The sequence below is a fragment of the Crocodylus siamensis genome, chromosome 5 (assembly GCF_052110815.1).
Source record: "Crocodylus siamensis isolate JL-2025a chromosome 5, ASM5211081v1, whole genome shotgun sequence".
Classification (NCBI taxonomy): domain Eukaryota; kingdom Metazoa; phylum Chordata; order Crocodylia; family Crocodylidae; genus Crocodylus; species Crocodylus siamensis.
This window is the reverse complement of record NC_143399.1, coordinates 170,184,545-170,203,941: the sequence shown is the minus strand read 5'-3', so window position 1 is coordinate 170,203,941 and position 19,397 is coordinate 170,184,545. Positions and strand designations below refer to the sequence as shown.

Genomic DNA, 19,397 nt, shown 5'->3' with positions numbered 1-19,397 from the left:
AACAGATAAACAAGTGAACAGACTTTTGATTCTGAAAATGCAGCCACATGTCTGCAGTGGCCCAGGCCAGAAGCTGGGTGGCTAGAGCACACCTCCCTACTCAGCTGGAGCAGACAACTTGGGCCAAGCCCCATCAGCTGAAGGTGTGGTCCCAACCATAGGAGTGTGCCATGTCAGATCCAAGCATGCCTTATTCCTTGTGCAGGGAGAAAACCAAGGTCATGATCCTGGATTCCCCTTGCACCTGCAAGCTCCCATCAGCTGACAGGGCTCCCAGCCCTTTCTGCCTGCCAGTGCAGGAAGAGCCCAGGACCATGATAACAGAGAAAATGCAGCAGAACCATGGAAGCTGTGCAAGCCCATTGGGCACTCTGGGACTCAGGTTGCTAACCCATCCTGGCATGCACACTGGCAGCTATCGTTAATCAACTAAAGCTACTGAGGGAACACTCACACATCCTTTAGTTACACTTTTGACTTCAGTTGACATACACCCGAAGTCTGAGAACAGATCTGGTGTTGCTTGCACACAGGCTATTCGAAGCATAGGGCCTAATGTGCATCTGCTTGCAGACTGGTAAACAAGACAATGCCTGAAGCAAAATTAGTGATCCCAGGACACCCTGCAGTGCCATACATTGAACATGTGTCCAATAAACTATATGAATCTGTCTTCTCCTTTCTTCTACCTCTAGAGGCCCCATGCTGTCTGACGGGAGGAAGGGAGGTGTGCAGTCTGTGTGGTGTATTGTCCCCCAGCTGCTCACAAGTCAAACAGCCCTGCTATAACTTATTTCCCATTTTTCAATGAAACTACAACATTCCTTGTTCACATCCTTGTGCGTGGATGTGTCACTATCAGACAAAACTAGAGACAGAATGCCATATCAGAGGCCAATACTACTTGTGTATTTTCAGCATGTCCTCTCATTATCAAGCAGCCAAGAATTACCTTTCCCTCAAAATGTGTTCATGTCCCAACCCCTGAGCATTCTGCTTTATCCCTGGAAATTCTAATATTATAAAGGCGTAGGTCTGTCTGTCTGTAACATTTTATTCACACTCTGATTAGCTAACGGAAACAGCCAATCAGAGTGCTCCAAGCGTGGGGGAGTGCCGCCATGATTCTGAAGCCACGCCAAGGACTGGACAGAGAGTAGAGGAGCCAAGGTCAGCAGCGCTGGCCTCAGCTCCCCCACCCTGATCCCTGCAAGAGGCAGAACAGTGGCAGCATGAGGCGTTAGGTGGTGGCACTCCATCCCAGCCCCCTTCCCCCTGTCATCCCCCACCGCCATCATTCTTGACAGGCAATTGTCTAGTAACTGTAATACGAGTAATTTAAAAGGCACAGTGTGCACAGTCACTACGTTAAACAGAGAGATGGTTTAGCTGGGTTAGTCTGAAGTCAGGCAGAAGGTAACAGCATCTAACAATGTATATTGTTGCCTACAAAAGCTCATGCTTCTCTGAATTAGTTTGTCTTTAAGGTGCTACACTGCCCTACCTTCTACATTAAACATACATATAATAAAAAGTCCTTTAAAAGTTTAAAAAATCCTTCAATTTGAGATGTTCTTATCAATTTCAGCAAACTTTGGATCAGACCGTATAATATAGTGAACTGATAAATTCAGTCTGTAGGTGATTAGGAAGTATACAGTAAGAGGCTTTTTCATTTTAGCTCAATAAATGTTTGAGAGAGACATACGTTCTAAAAACTTCTGATTATTCAGCTCCTCCTAAGTTATAGCACAATCATAGCCATAATATTTTCAGAAGTTAACCCAGAAGTCTCCATCCTGTTCTCAAATAGAAATACTTATATGTGCATCAAGTATTTAGAATTTTACTGCTTGTGTATAGAGTTTTAAAGCTTTCACTTTGTTGGTCAGGTAATGCAAGCCAGTCATTGTTAAGATTCTAATCAACTGATCTGTCATTTCAGCAGGAGTCAGTATTTGGTTTTCACTTTTCCAAATTCCCAGTGCACAAGAGATCTTTCCTTCCAATTCAAGAGCCCTAAGAAAAAAATAAGAAAGCAAACTGAAGGAGTGTTCAAGAAAGTCAAGGATCAAAGCCTTAAGATTTATTTGAATAGTATTATACATTTAAAATTCTTTAAAATAAACTAAATAGCAGAAGCTCTATAATGAAAATTTAAATATATTTTAGTATTCTATAATGCACATATATACATGTTATAAATACTTATTAAATGGTATAAAATAATAAGAGAAACTAAAGTATATTGAGAATAAAATTATTTTTTAGATTATTTTGTAACTAACCTGTTATTTTCCAGATCCTTAATTTCAGCATTAGTAAGTTGGAGTTTCTGGCAAAAAAATTCAAGATGTTCAAGGGGAACATTTCCAGCAATTATCTTTAATATCTTATGCAGGATTTTATCTAAATATAAACGTAAGTGTTATTGTTTAGAAAATGCAATTTATAAAACCTTTTTATTAAAGGGTTCTTCCCTTTAATAAATGCTCTTCCCTTTAATAAACCCAAACAAGAACAATTTAGATAGAGACATGTAGGCACATTTTCCTCTGGTGCTAAGACAATGTATCTATGCATGCATGTGTTCGTATGTATGAATTCTGGGGAGTTGAGAAAGTGCCAGGTGGTACTAGGAATGGGTGAGATTCACTAGCAGAGAGATGTCATCAGCCATGTCAACTGAAGTCAAATAGAAGGCAGGTAGGTTTGTACCCTGTAGACCAGGGGTGGAAAAAATGAGGCCTGTGGGCTGCCTGCCAAGCCATTCTATCTGGCCCACAGGGCCCCTAAAAAATTTAGAAAATTAATATTAATCTGCCCTGAGTTGCCTGTCATGCGGCCCTCAATGGCTTGCCAAAACTCAATAAGCAGCCCTCTGCCCAAAATAATTGCCCGCCCCTGTTGCAGACTAACTAAATATATATATATGTGTATATATATATGTGTGTGTGTGTGTATATATATATATATATATATAAAAATATATATATTTATAATCACACACTTTTGTGAGCTTAGTCTCACTTCATCAGACACTGAAGTGAGTTTGGCCTCACAAAGCTTGTGCTATATATACAATCTACTTTAGTTTGTCTATAAGGTACAAATCTACCCTGACTTCTACTTGAGGTATTCATTTTACATTACGTTCCCAAAATGGCAGAGTTGTTAGTTTAGGATCTGGTGTGAGAATTGTGGCCTTAACTTTACACTTCTTGGATTCCTGTTTATTTTTGTTTCAATGTATTTCCTAGATCGGTGTTTCTCAACTAGTGGGTTGCACCCCAAAAGTGGGTTGCAAGAATATTTGAAAGGGTTGGGATCAGGTTGCCAGAAAAAACCATGAAAGCATGGGTTTCCCCTTGTAGGCTGGCAGTGTTCCAGTGTGCAAGTGGCTACTTGGGATGACTGGAGGCAGCAGGCGCATATGTGCACATGCACGTGACCAACATAGAGTGAAGCTGGGTTGTAGGAGCAGCCCCAGTCATTGGATGCAGGTAAATGTAGGCGGCAGGGGATGGAGGTCCAGGGGACTTTCCAGAGGGCTGCAGGGGCATATGTTTCTGTGCATGTATGCACACACATGTCCCTGCCTGCCAGCACTGGGGACAGTGGCCTGGTACGGGGCTGTGGCAGGGTAAGGGGAGTGATGGGGGGAGAAGGCACCTGGCCCTTCAGCAGGAAAAGGAGGCGGGGATGGTCCTTCGCAGCAGGGAGCTGCATGCCTAGACCAGTGGCACCCTTTGGCCTGAGCTTGGGGGAGAGTGGTGCCAGCAAGGCCAGGGGAGGCAGACGCCTGTCGGTTGGGCTGTGGTTGTGGGTCAGGACAAGCCACCAATCTTGGCAAATTGGTCCCAGTACAAAAAAGGTTGAGAACCACTGTCCTAGATCATGTTTCTGGTTTTGGTTGTCAACTTCCCCCTCTGAAAAGAGTACTAGTCACTGCTGTACAGCTATAACTCCTTTTTCATTAAAGATAAAGAATCCCTGTATGCAAGATCTTACCCAAGACTATTTAAAATCCTTTAAAGACCTTTTACCATCACTTGATGCTATAGTTAGGTATACTGTAGGTTAATCATGTTTTAAGTGCTGTTGACACTAACTAAAATCACCAGAGGAGAAACAGTACCAATACTGACTTCTTAAAGTAATAACATTGATTACTAGCTGCTATAGTAAGCTACCTTTAATACTTTAACAAAATGCTTTATAGAATGCCTTACAAAGTATTTGTTCTTAACATACCATCTCTTTCATCAGCACTTTCCAGATAGCGTACAATGGTATGTAGTTGTTTTCCTTTACAGACTTCCTGTGGTGGTCTGATAAGAGAATTCCCATCAAAATTTATATCTGTCAGCAAATGAAGATGATGGAGACCATCAGGCAAAGTTACCAGCTGATTTCCTGACAAAATACATGCAAATAGTTGATTATATTTGCATTTTGTTAATTTAAAAACATTTTGGAATGAGCAGTAAAACCATAAAAAGCTTTTACTTTTTATTCTGATAACGAGCTCATCACTACACACATGAGGAAATGTTCTCTCTGCCTCAAGAAGTTTACTATTTAAGACCCGATTCAAAGCTATTGGAACCTAACAGGATTTTTTCCACAGAGTTTGGATCAGGCTTATAAAACAGACACAAATAGTAAATCAGAGACTAGTAAATTTTAAGGTTGAGAGAGAAGATGTGTAGATGCACCCTGTATACAAGAAATGGAAGAGTACTTCAATGACAGCATAGAAAAAGGAGAATGAAGAATTAAAGGAACCATTTAAAATGAGTTCAGGAGAGAGAGAAGAGGATAAGAAGTGGCTTATTTAGGAGGATTTGGGAGACAAAATTAGAAACAGGATGAACTGAAAGCGAGAAGCAACTAGGAAAGTTCAGCAGGAACTTGAGGGTGAGACAAAGTCTGAACTAGTGTAGAGGTTGTCAGTGAAGGGACTTTAACTTCGATATGGTCAGGGCAATGGAAGAGGAAGGGACTTCAGATCAACCGTGCCCAGAGCTCTATTCATCAAGGCAATGAATTAATCAAAATTCATCAACCGCTTCCTGAGACTGCACGTACTCGTGAACATGACCCCTGGGGCTAACAGCTGCCATCCAGCAGCCACCAAGGGAGACATCCCATGAAGTCAATGACCTCTGGATTTGGTAATCCTGAGAATTGGGGAGTCACCAAAGTCTGCCAGAGAGGGATAAAAGGCAGCGAGGAATGACCCCCAATGGTGCCCTTTTTGACCTGACCAGCACCCTGCCCGTCCAGCCAAAAGGACCAGCTGGCAACCCCTTTCTGAAGCAACATCGCACTGAAGCCTCAGCTGGCCATAGACGGCAGACTCCAGCTCTTGGGGATAGTTATATCTTGACACCAGTGCTTAGTATTCATAACTAGCTACTGTGAGTGTGTGTGTGTGCATGAATGTGTATGCGTTTGAGGGGATCAGCCCCAAGGTTTATGATCTGACTTTTGCATCCATCTAATAAACTACAATTTTATGATGATCCTGCGAGTTGATCCTTTGTAGCCAACAAGACAAACAACAAAAAATATCTGGCTGGACACCTCCCTTCAGATAGAACCATACATTGAACAGTCACACTGACTGCTTTAGGAAGAAAGCTACAAGAGAATTTTCCAACAAAAGCCAGGAATACTACAACCTCTCTCCTTAACAAAGAAAAAGCTAGAATCCCTTAAGATCCAACAACAAATTAGTAATCAAACCAGCAAACAAAGGAAGAAATAGTTATCCTCAGTCCTCAAGACTACATCAATGAGACTAACAGACAACTGTCAGACACCAGCCACTCTTCCTTTGTTTGCTGGAAAACATCATATCCTTTCTGTGCCTCCGTCATGACAAATTGCTTGCATTAATCTCTCAGGGCATTGTTAAATGTGATCCAGGGATGGGGGAAGTGGGGAGCACTTTACTTAAAACAGCTCTGAAAGCCACTCTAATTAAAGCACATGGAGCATCTCTTGTATCAGTGTCCCTGCACTTCAAAATGGCAGTTGGGGTGCTTTGTCTAAAACTCATTGAACTAGCTTTAGATAAAGCATCTTTGCTGCCATTTTGAAGCATAGGGACACTGATACACAAGACGCAGAGGCTGGCTGAGCACGGTAATTACCACACGCCAGCAGACTGGATTGAGTCTGCTCTGACGTGCTGTAATTACAGCACATTGGAGCAGCTTCCATGCTCATGTACAGGCATCCTCTCTTTCCCACCTCAAGAATATTTTATATACTCCCGAAGATTCACAAACAAGGTAACCTAGCAGACTCATCCAACTGCAGTACCCTTGTTGAAGAGCTATCAGGATTCATAGATATCATCCTGAAACGGCTTGTCACTCAAAGAGCAAGTTCTCTACAAGACAACTGACTTCCTCAACAAGATCCAAAACAACAACCACCTGCCTGAGAAGGCCATACTTTCAATCATGAATCTCACTAACATGTACACTAATATCCCACACTGAAATACTTACAATAGGGACTACATTCAGATGTACAACCACAACCTATTGCAAAAATCATCCACTTCATCACTTTTAACAGCAGCACTTCTTCCAAACCAGGGCATAGCTATGGGCATGATGATAGTTCTCCAATATGGAGCTGACAATGGACAAAGTACAGAAGACTCCTCAAGTTGCTGGAGAAGTACCAGCACAGCTGCCTGCAGAAGATCCTTTGAATCCAATAGGAAGATAGATGCACCCACATTAGCCTCCTCTTGCACATTGGCATCCTCTTGCAAGCAAACACCATGAACATCAGGGTGATGATCATCCAACATCAACTTCGGTGGGCTGGCCATGTCATCCAGATATCCAACTCCAAACTCCCAAAACAAGTTTTATTCTCCCACACCAGTCAAGAAATACACTCAAAAGGAGAGCAGAGGAAGCACATCAAGGACATACTTAAGGCCAAGTTGAAAAAATTCATCATCAGCTCATCAGAGATTATTGTCCAAAACTCCCCCAAGTGAAGGAAGAGTCTACTGCAAGGATCTCAGGACTCTGGAACCTTACATCAACAGGAGACAGAAAAGCAGGAGCAGCAGAAACAGTGTGTTGCGGACCAAATTACGAATCCAGAGCCACCCACCCTACACAGAAACACATGCCCAAGCTGCAACAGAATCTGTTGATCCTGGATTGGCCTCACCAGCCATCTTCAGACCCAGATAAGACAATCATGGAAGACAATCATCCTTGACTGTGAGGAATTGCCCAAGATGACTGTGAACAAAGCAGAAAGTATCATTATGCCATTTTATAAACCCATTTCACATCTTGAATATTGTGCCCAGTTTTGGTCCTCACATCTCAGAAAGGATATAGAGCTAGAGAAGATACAAAGAAGAATAACAGGGATGATTAGTGATATGGAGAGTCTTTCATATGAGGAAAGACTAAAGAGGTTAGGCCTATTCAGTTCAGAAAACAGATGCTTGAGGAAGGACATAAGGATTTAAAAATACTAAATGGTGAGGGGAAAGTAAATAGGGATTTATTATTTACTGTCTTTCACAATATAAAAAACAAGGGCCATAAAATTAAACTAGTAGGTAGTAAGTTTAAAACTAACAAAATAAATTTATTTTTCACATAATGTGCAGTTAAAGTGTGCCACTAGATATTGCGGATGTTACCAGACAAAAAGGGACTGGACAAAATTCTTGTAGGAAAGTTGCATCAGTAGCTATTGAACATGGGAGTTAGGGATACAGCCTCTGAATTAGAACTTCCTAGACCTTAAATTCTGGAGGCTGCAAGTGAGAGAGGACCAATGGAAAAACAACTCTGGTCATACGCTGATCACTCTCTCTTCTGGCATCCACTGTCTGTCACTCTGTGATAGAATATACTAGGCAAGGTGAACCTATGGTTTGACCTAGTAAATGGCAGTTCTTATGTTCTTACGTAATAGTGATTAATACTTAGTATCTGTTTCTGCAATATATTTCAAGCCTTTAATAGTCTTCTGGTTCATGTATAGTAAAATCAGGTCATTTGTATAATTAAACACAATTTGGAAACTACCATAAACATGCTGAGAGATGCTAAACATCAAAGAGGTTATGAAATGAAGGTAAGAATGATACAGCAGTATACATGAAAACTGCCAATCTTTTTATTATTATTATGTATTTGCCACTCAATCCCTTCCCTTATTTGACTTATTTATACCCTTTACTGGCTCAGTATTTTTATGCTTACATTTAACTAAGGAATTGGACACCTGATACTTACCACTCAAATTAAGGTGCTGTAGACTACTCAGTGAAATAATAGATTTAGGAAGCTGATTAATACAATTATTATTTGCAGTTAAACTGACCAAGTATTTCAATTCCCCTATGCCTTCTGGAATTTCCTTTAGTGCATTATGAGAGATATCAAGCTCTTGGAGGCAAATTAGTTTAGACAGCTCCTCTGGAAGTTTAGTTAACTGGCAAAGAGATAAAGATTATTATTACAATGTTCATTACTTTAATTACAACAACATTTGTTTACACAACATGCTACAGGTAGTTATTCCTATTTGCAAAATGCTGTTTTTTCTGTGAATAATTTCTATCAATAGAAGTTGCTGACTTTCCAATCTGATGGATAATTACTTGTTTTCCAATATGAATGTTGGGGCTAGGTAAAGAATCTTGAGGAATTGTCTTTAGGCAAAATACCAGAACATTTTTATCAGACCAATGATAAAACTGTAAGATAGGATAGTGTATATATTGCTGAATTGTTAGAGAAAGGACTTTTCTCTCTGCAGGAAAAAAATCACTTTCTACTTCCACTCTTTTTCAGATAGAAGGAAAGAAAATATTTTCTTCTCTTTCCTTTTTCTTCATAACACTCAAAGATCCAATGAGGATAAGTCTTTCGTTTAACTTTTTACTCTGGTAAGGCTAAACAGTATCTTAATGTAATCAATTATTACAGAAGGCACAGGTCTGGAGAACAGGTTTATTATATACTCTATTCCCCTGCAAATACAGGAAGCAGTTCCTTGTAATGGGTTACAGATACCTTTGGTAATGTCCAGGAGGTAAAGGCTTGTAAAAAATGAGATGGTGAAAGGCTGATTCTTAAATTTTTGGTGGAAGAAAGATTATGAAAGCAAATAATCCTTTATATGTAAACAGATGTGTGTCTTTACATTCTAAAATTATAAGTGGCTCGTTATGATAAAGGATTTGCTTCAGAAACAGTACTAATGTTTATACTGATTTTTTTTTACTGGCCCAGTATCACTGTCTGAATTTGTCTGCACAAGTTGCACATCTGCCCATTTTATTCTAAAGAGAAGTCAGAGTCGTTCTGCTCTCCCCCATAAAAAACTTTCAAAAATAAAACAGCCCAGAAAAAATAACTGTAGAAGTGCAAGGCATTTTTCTGTATCATAATTAGTCAAAGTGCTTGTATAATTACTCATGCTGAAATCTGTAAGAAATCACTGAACAACATACATTAATTCTGAGGGGCAGAATAAAAAAATAACTATTTTCTTTTCTTTTTTTTATAGAGAAGTACCAGGTAGGATTATTCACAAAATTCTAATTAGTCATTTGCCTACTGATGATACTTATCTGGATAGAAGGCCCAGAGTAGAGGTGCTAAGTAGGATACACTTAGATTATTGCTATCAGTTTGAATCTTGTTTTAATCAGAATGACTAATTGAGATATTCCTGATTTAAGCAGTGAGGTCAATATCAAGCCTAAACTTTCTAAAGAGATTTTATTGTAAAATCAGCAGATTATGTTACATTATCTTGAATATTTAATATCTATACAACCAACATTAATGTTAAGAAGATACTTCAGTCAGTAGCTAATTAAACTTAAATTAAATTTTAGTTCCTTTAAAAACTGTTTTTCAGTTATTTGTTAATTATAGGTGCATTACAAAAAGACATAATGCCTACTAGGAGGAAATCTTGTTAATAACTGCAGTTAATAATTCTGAAGTACAGAAATCTGTCAAGTCTATGGGCTTTTTTATTCCTAAAGAACACTGTTTTCACGTACCTTCAGACCATTTTTTTGGGAAAACTCCAGTTTCTTCAGCGATGAAAGATTACATATTTCAGGTGGAAAAGATACAAAAAGATTGTTTGACAAATTTAAATTTCTGATCACTTGCAGATAACCAATTTCTGAAGGAATGCTCTGCATTTCATTATCTGAAAGATCAAGTGTCTGTAGACACTTTAAAGCACACAGTTCTTTGGGAAATGAGACAAATTTATTGTGGTCTAAAAGTAGAACCTGGAGAGACTGCACATTAGAGATGTTTGCTGGAATGTTATTCACTTCATTTTGGCTTAAATTTAAGTAAGTAAGTTTTGTAAAACTGCACAAGTGTGCAGAAAATGAGGACAGTTTGTTCCTACTCAAATCTAGATGCTCCAAAAGTTTAATAAAAGAAATTTCAGGAATTACTTCTGAAATACAGTTTTCACTGAGGTTTAAATGTTTAAGAGTAACCAGTGCACACAATACAGCTGGAAACTGAGAAAGTTTATTATTGCTCAGGTCAACCTTAGTTATTTGTGTACAATTCTTCATTTCAACAGGAATGTGTGTTAATGCATTTCCTGAAAACTCTAAAATAGAGAGTTCTTTAATATGTGACAGTTGGTCATCCAAGGTGTTCATTTTATTTCTACTGGCACAAAGTTTCTTTAAATATTTTAGTCTATGCATATTATTAGGAAGTTGTGTTAACTGATTACCATGAAGAAAAAGATGTCTCAGCAGGGTACAATTACAAAGGTTCTCTGTAATGTTCTTGAATAAATTGTTGGCGAGGCTAAGAACACTAAGTTCTTGCAAGTTCTCAACTTTATCAGAAAGTACTTCCAATTTGTTACCGTCTAACCTGAGCTTTTCTAGTTTTGTCAGTTGAAAGAGCTGCACGGGCAAAAAGGTAAGTTTGTTATGATTCATTGAAAGTTCCTGTAGTCTCTTGAGCTGTTTAACATCCTTTGGTAAACTCTGAATTAGATTCCCAGATATGCTGAGTGTGATCAGATTTGGCAGGTAACAGAGGACTTTAGGGAATATTAAGATCTGATTGGAATCAACGTTGAGCTGTCTCAAATTTTTCATGCTAACCATTGTTTCTGGAAGAGTCATTAGATTATTTCCATCAAGATTTAAATTTTCCAGGGTTTCAAGGCCTTCCAATGCCCTAGGGAATTCCTCAATATTATTGTGACTGACAAAGAGTTGTTTAATACTTACAAGCTTTGATAACTCTTTAGGGAGATGTGACAGTTGGTTGTGGCTGATATTCAAAACTCTCAGTTTATACAGTAGAGAAATTTCAGATGGCAATGACATCAACCCATTTCCTTCAATTGATAAGACTTCCAGGTTTCTTAGACTACCTAGATTTTCAGGTAAAGTTTTCAATTCATTGTTGTTTAAGTATAAATATTTTAAAGTTTGGATTTTAAATACTATTTGAGGGATTTCCCTCAGTCTTTTATCATTTAGTTTAACTGTGAAATGCTCATATTTTATGTCAGACAAAATGTGCTTTGGTATCATTTCAGTCATTTTAAAATTCTGTACTAATTGCAACATGCCTATTTTGGCATCTCCTTTAGCAGTGTCTGTAGGGATTTGGTTTAGTCCTTCAAGATTCATATCAGCTGGGATATCAGCTAACGTGATTGTTTCTAACTTTTGAGAAATTTCCAGGTTTTCTGGTGACCATGTTTGTTTTTCCATATCTCTTTCAGACACTTTTTGAGGCACTCCCATTGGTCCTTCAGCATTTAGGTCAGCTGGGAATTCATCACTCTTTATTTCAGAAATAGCAGCAGGTAAGGATTCTTCAGCTTTTTGAAAAATTTCAGCTGGTTTTAATACGTTTCTCTTGATATGTTTTTCCGAAACATTTTGCGGAGGTTCCCTTATACCATCGTTACACTGTGCTACGTTGTCCATCCCCTCTTTTTCAGGTGACACATTTTCTGATAATTTTTCCATCCTGTTAACAGTTTGAAGTGATTTTACTATATCATTATTGGCATCTGTTCCAGTAACTTCAAACAGATTTTCATTCACTTTTTTGGTATGTAGATCTGCTTTGAGGTCAACTTTGTTTTCAAAAAACATTACTGATGATTTTCTAGCCACTTCAAGATCAGCTATTGATTGTAATAAATGTTTCCTAGTATCAATCTTGGGAACCTCTTCCTGAAAGAGGTTCAACTCTTCAATATGTAGATCTGGTCTGATTTCATCTTTCTCTTTTTCAGGAGATGTACTTACTGGCAAATTTTCAGCCATTGCAGGGATGTTTGTTATGCTTTTTCAGTTTCAGAAATACTGAAAAAAGAAAGTGTGGAAATTTAATAAAGCAACATATACTTTAACATTAGTAGACTTAGCTAGTGATTATAAAATAATTGAACAGTCTTGTTATTTATGATTTTTAAGCAAAATTTGTCCTTAATTTGGCTACTTTAGTGGTGCACTGATGTATTGGTCCACATTGGATCAGCACTGATAAAAGGAAATTTGACATTAGCAGCAATTGGCTTTTTTTGGACAGTGTAGCTGATAATATCACTGATAAATGCCGCATGCATGTGTGCAGCCACAGCATGTGAGGAATTTTGGGGTGGCTTTAGCTCACCCTGTAGCCAGCCCTCCCAGTGCCACTGCTGCCACCCGCCCCATCCCTGCCTGCCCTGAGTGCAGCCCCGGCCCAGCATGCAGCCCCTGGCCCTGAGCCCACAGCAGGCAACCTGTCCTCACCCCATGCATAAAGCCAGGGGGCACATGCCCCTCATGCCTCCTCCAGGGGTGCATGTAGTGGGGAGGAGCCATCCCCCTCCCCACACCCCCATGCACCCGAGACAAAATTTGTTCTTTGGGAATTTCATGATATAATCAGACCCTGGGACTCGTTTAAGAAGGTCCTGAAATTATTTTTTTTTACTTTTTCACTTTCGCTTACTCACTTATATATATATATATATATATATATATATGAAGGTTAATACTTAAAACATAGCCTATTATTGTTAGTTTGAGCCGTCTTGCCCAATGCACTGGGGCTTTTTGGCATATTTATATAATAACTGATTGAATGAGCTATTAGATAAAAGTGCCAAAAAGCCCTGGTGAAGCATCTGATCTATATAGACACTGGGAAGCCAGGTCGAAATAACACACTTCCTTTTCTGGTCAAATGTTTGGTTTTTTTTCATGTCTGTCAGTTTCTTTCATTCCCTGGAGATCACAGAACAGCAGAGACTCCCTGTGCCTGAAGAAAGGTGATTGCACCTGAAAACTTGCAAAGAATTTTATTCCAGCTACTTGGTCTAATAAAAAAATATCACATCTACCCAAAGAACCTGGCCTGCCAGCAGCCTAGGAGCACATTTCTCACAGAACAACCACTCCATCTCTGTCCTTGCTATCCATGGTGCTCCTTTAAAAGGAGAATTTGGGAACAAAAATCCATAAGCCATCTGGTCACTGAGAACCAGAGATTAAATATTGATGTTGGATTTATAGATAATTTATCCAACTCTTGAATTTTTTCCACGCAAGGAAGGTGAAACTAACTGCCTCCTCCCCCCACCATCATTTCCTCTTTTGATAGGTATTGATCTCCCAGTATTCAGCTTCTTCTCTTCTGCTAATTGTGTGGCTGCTAACACCATATAAAAGAAACCACACAGACCAACACGTATATCTACCCAATCACCCTAAACTCATGAAGAAAGCTGTAATATACAGACAAGTCCTCTGATACTACCAAATTTGCACTGAGAACACCCATCACCTTGCAAATCTCAAAAGGGCTTTGACTGAACAAGGACACTCCTCCAGAGAGATAGATTGCACTTTTGAAAGAGCCATCCAGATGTCATGTGAAAAATTGTTGCAGTACAAAAAAAAGATAATCCCCATGAATCACACCCCATTAGTTATGACATACCATCCTTCCCTGGAACCTATACAGAAAATCCTCAGACAGTTGCAACCCATACTAGAATAAGACCCAGTTCTTAAAGAGATCTTTCCAGAACCACCCAGCTTAGCCTTTAAACAAGGACCAAACCTCATTATCAGAAGCAAACTTCCTATGACCCAAAACACACTGAATGCATCCAGATCATGCCAGGACAAGAAATGTAGAAACTGCCAACACATTTCTACCACCCCTACAATAACTACACCCCACAACAGAACCATCACCATTACTGAATCTTACACCTGCACCTCCAGAAGTGTAATATATCTCATCCAGTACATGAAATATCCTGATAGAAAAATACATAAGAGAAACCAAACAACAACTGTGTACCAGAATGGATGCAGACCAAAAAATCTATCAAAGACAATACCCAACTACCTGTGGGGGCACATTTCTCACAAGAAAACCACTCTCTCTCCAATCTCTCAGCTGTAATCCTCAAAGGGAATTTACAGAATACTTTTCAAAGACAAGCCTACGAACTTCACTTAATAAATTTACTGGATACAAAATCATGGACTAAATATATTCATTGGATTTATGGCACATTATAACCTGCCTGCCACCCAATAACCCCAGGTAACACCTCTACATTTTACCAGCTACATTTTATCACCAGGTCAACATCCCCCCGCCAACTACCTGTCTTACATCCATCATCTCCTCACTGCCATGCATTTGTATTTCCACAGACCTGCATTTTGAATTTTGGCTTCTGTTCTACCCAGGAGAACACAAAACACCAGTAGATTCTCTCTTATGCCTGGAGAAGGGTGTTTGTGCCTGAAAGCTTGCAAAGAACACTTCCAACTATTTAGCTGGTTTAATAAAAGATTTACCCAAAAACCCTTGTTTGCTGTGTCCTTAGAATAATATGGCTACAATCAGCACTCCTGCTACACTGGAGGATTTCTCTCAGCCCCTCCCCTGTGCTGTGCTTCACTTGTTGTGCGTTGCTTCCTATAATCAAAGAGGCGAGTAAGGATGTCTTACATTCAGAAATTTATCTAATTTCACCCCAGCTACGTCGCTGGCCCAATAAAAGATATCACCCTAATAGTTTTTTTCCTATCCTGGCTACAACATCACTCTTACACTACATTGCTGTATTCTTAACATACACATGTAAAGATAAACACAGATACTTGAAATAATAAGGACTGCAAGGAAATAAGATAATGCTGACAATGAATTGGCTTTAAAAGGAGTCTGATTTTGTGCCCCTCAGGCACTCAAATGGTCACAGCCTCAGGTGAGACGTGACTCACAATGTTCTTCTTACATCTCAGTTGCTTTCCATCCTGTAAGACGCCTACGGATGATTTATGCCAAGGACAAACAAGGTTCTTTGGGTAAACCTGGTTGATATCTTTTATTCAACCAACTAAATAGATGGAAATATTTTTCTTAGCAAGCTTCAGGGACCGACTTGAGGGTCTGAACAACACTTTGACGTGTGTGTGTGTGTGTGTGGGGGGGGGTCTGAACAACACTTTGACGTGTGTTTGGGGGGGGGATTCTGAAAAAAAAATGGGGCTGCCCATCAGATGCCCTAATAAAATCAGAGATGCCCCCCAAGTTACAATTTTCAAATCTTACAGGGCGCTTTCATCTCTTATGGCGGAGTTCAGCACCCCCAGCTCCCCCGTAACTTATACCACGACTTGTGCCCCCCATGCAGGCCGGCGGGGGGGGGGGTCTGGGGAGGCGCAGAGGGGCAGGCTGCTGCTGGGGGCGGCCTAGGAGATGCGGGTCACCACAACACCACGGCAGGGCTGCCCCCAGGCGCCGCAGCAGCTGGTCCGGCGGCAAGCCTTGAGTGCTGGCTGGAGCCTTCATTCCCTCACCGGGGCTCGGCGGCAGCCCCTCCGCTCTGGCCCGGGCCCGGGGGCGAGGCGGGCCGCGCGGCTCCTTAGACCCGGCGTCCAGTTGCCATGACAACGGGTCGCGTCACTCCACATGCAGGGGTGCATGCGCACTGGGCAGCGACGCGGCCCTTCGCGCCTCTGTGCCCACTGAGACAGGAGTGGGGGACTTGGCCGGGCCGCACGTGGGCAAAGCTGGGCGGAGGTGGAGGTCACCCGAGGCAGGCAGCCCCCCGAACCGCCGATCGGACCGGGCAGCGATTCATTCACCTGCCAGACTAGCGAAAGGAGACGGCCATGAAGTGAGCTGGAGCTCGTGCGCGCTCTCTTCTCTAGCTTGTGCGGTGCAGCCCAGCCCCGCTCCGCTCTGCTCTCTCCGGATTTAACACACCCAGGGCCACGGAGACCGTAGCCTTCGGTGGCAGCAGTGTCTGTAGCAGCATCCAACTTAAAAAGACTTCCAGGGAACAGATCCCAACTCCAGTCATTTCCACCGGACTCAGAACAAATGTGTTCGCATGCCCCAGGCATAACTGGTCTTGGTGCCCCACCAGGCTGGCTCCAGGGAAAGCCTGCAAGTCCTGACATAGGATGACTAATTTTGGACTTTGATGTCCTATTGGAATGAAAGCCAACAAACACGCTGCCCGATGGAGCTTGGAGGGTTGGTTACCTCCTAGACTACAGTAACGAAAGGCATATTGTGCAGCTTCAGCAAGTTCTGCTTAGGCCAGCACTGTGCAAAAAGTAGTCATTTCCCTGCCAGATGTGTGATCCTATCAAAATGGATGGGATCTGAATGAGCTCAGTCTACTTGGGTGTTTTGTACGACTGATTTCTTACTTATCCCACCCCTGTATGGCCTCTGCAAGCTTTATATAGCTTTTTCAGATCACTGAGACAATGTTTGGAAGAGATGCAAGTTTCACTAACCAGTTTCTCCATCCTTTCAAAGGCACTGTACAAGCAGCAATCTTCTAAATGTATACAGTTACACTCTTAAATATGATCATAGGGAGGCTTCCAGACAGACAGTCTCCTATATAACTTGTAAATAGGAAATTGGATGTTCTAGGTCAGGGGTTGTCAACCAGGAGTACACGCAGGTTTCACAGCCGGGCAGGTGACTCCCCCACTCATCCATCGGCTGCTGGGAGTACAACGACCAAAAAGGTTGAAAACCCCTGTTCTAGGTTAAGTAGTAAGTCTAATTCAGTAGTATTTGCATACTGGTGGGGCTATTTATAATAGTACATCTGGCCATCGTTGCAAAGAGCAGCTAACAGATACAAATAAGGTGATAGAAAAAAAAGACATATTATTTTATTTTTAAATATGCAACTATGACATTTATATACATGTTCTTAACATTATACATTTCTCCTAGTTTTCTAACAAAGTGCTGGAGATAAAAGTATGTTCTGGTATTGGATCCATGTGATAGCTATGATGCAATATAGATGGTACCAACTGGTGTAATATTTACTTCAAATAAAAGGCAATACAATCTCTCCAGAAAGATTTACAACACTGCAGGCCAATGAAGCTTATGTAGTGTAGATATATCTTGAAAGAAAGTTCTATAGTATACAACTTTTTCCAGCATACATTTTAAAAAAATTGCCTGCTTTTTAGAGACTTCTGATTGCAAACTTGAAGGTACTGCAAAATCCTACTATATCCAATGTCAAATTGTTCAACTTTTATTTGAAAATTTGGAAGTCAACGCAAATATTTTACTTTATTGAAAAATAATTGCAAGTCATTCTGGCCACACTATACCTGTTAAAACACAATGTGAGATAAGGTTAAAACTACATCGTACCATCTTGAAATTTCAGAAATCAGTAGATACAGCATAGCACTTTAGAGTTCATCACTGTATTTCAGATTCTGTATGGCAGCTTGAAATGCCACACTAAGCAAACACTGTATATATTTGAATTGGGGCCTGATTCAACAGCCTGAAAGCATGTCAAAATTTGGTCATGCATATTTTTTAATAGCAAAAAATATGATGATCCTATCATTTCCTATTAGTGAGTTGTTTTTAGGACCTGATACTTTTACAGCAAGTCATGCTTTTTTGATGCCCATTTTCTATCTCTGTACTGTAAACCCTGATTCTTCAAATCCTTTTCTATATGGAGTGCCAATGAATTCAAGCAAAATATAAGCCTGAGAACTTTTTGGAAATAAGTACCTGCTGAACATAACTTTACTCAATGCAAGGGTGTTGGAATCCAGTAAGCAGTATGTACAGAATGTTCCTGATGTCTTCTATGTAATGGAAGCATTTTACAAATCTATTTTTAAGCATAAACTTGTTTGAATTGTATAGCAAAAGTAAATAGCCAGTAATTTTAAAACAGTAACTATGCTACACACTTATGGCTTCTGAAAATTTTAATATATATTTCCTATTAGCTCTCCTTGTGCAATATTCTAAAATAATACTGGTATGTCTTTTTAAGTTTAAAAAACTTTTTCAAGTCCAATCAAATCTTAGCAAATGTAACAAAAAACAAATTAAACACACATGAAAAGTAATTACATAAAAGATTGGTAAGGCTCTTAATGAAGCTGGAGTAGAGTTTACTCAGTAATTCCTCTTTTTAACAAGCAGGTTGCCTAACAAAGGTTATCATCAACTGTAAAGATTTTACTGTATTCCACAGCATTACCTAAAAGCTAGTAATAGGTACATTCAGATTTTATGTACTTAATAATAGTTACATGTAAAACTTACAGAATCCACTGGGAACAGAAGTATACTGCATTTTATTTGGTCCACACATGCTAATTTTGGCATACCTGTTTTCATGTCAATATCTTTATTACTAGGTTTTAGCTCAAAACTTAGAATAGCTTATATGGGAAAATATCTTTATACAAATAATTATGATGCATACATTTGTTTAAAAAAATAAACCATGCAGCTTTTGTACAAGGTAAAAAATGTCTATAAAACTTTCACATTTTTCATTATGCAAAACTCATGTGTGAAAGTGTATTTTGATGAAAATACAGTTATTTTTGAGTAATCCTAAACCACCATCCATATCTGTCAGTCATTTCTTTCACTAGGCAGTAACTGGCTGCTTAATTTCATCAGCAGTTTTACGACCAGACCAGCCTACATAAAGAAAAAAATAAAATTCTATTACAATTTTCCAAACAACATAAGAACCACAATGAATTTAAATAAACTGGTTTGTATTATACTTATCCCTGTTACTAACACCACTTAGGGATTAAAATAAAAATTCATAGAACTACAAACCAAAAATGGGGCTGGAAGGGCTCTTCAGAGGTTATTTAAATCAACCTCTGTTCAAGCCATGATCAACCCTCCATAAGCCACCTCAGACAACCTTCAGATTCTTTTTTACAGTCTGCAACCTCACCTTATTTTATATTTGTGTATTTGATTCTTTCTTTCAAAGAGTAGTACTTTTCATTTGTCCTTGTGAAT

The 19,397-nt window shown here is 39.7% G+C and overlaps 2 protein-coding genes across 7 annotated transcripts in view; both read right to left on the bottom strand.

Annotated features, from left to right (window-relative positions):
- Positions 1-1,599: 1,599 nt before the first annotated feature.
- Positions 1,600-12,355, bottom strand: LRRD1 (leucine rich repeats and death domain containing 1). Its single transcript, XM_090049807.1, has 5 exons — positions 10,082-12,355; positions 8,298-8,496; positions 4,255-4,416; positions 2,289-2,409; positions 1,600-2,019 (listed from the first exon to the last, which is right to left on the bottom strand). The coding sequence occupies exons 1-5, from the start codon at positions 12,353-12,355 to the stop codon at positions 1,839-1,841; spliced, it is 2,937 nt and encodes a 978-aa protein (XP_089905933.1). The 3' UTR covers positions 1,600-1,838.
- Positions 12,356-17,222: 4,867 nt separating this feature from the next.
- KRIT1 (KRIT1 ankyrin repeat containing) overlaps positions 17,223-19,397 on the bottom strand; it is a 42,975-nt gene continuing 40,800 nt past the window's right edge. For all 6 annotated transcript variants that reach the window (XM_090047062.1, XM_090047066.1, XM_090047061.1 and 3 more), the window contains exon 19: positions 17,223-19,058. In XM_090047062.1, the coding sequence (XP_089903188.1) occupies positions 18,990-19,058 (69 nt within the window). In that variant the 3' untranslated portion in view covers positions 17,223-18,989. The remainder of the gene's footprint in view (positions 19,059-19,397) is intronic.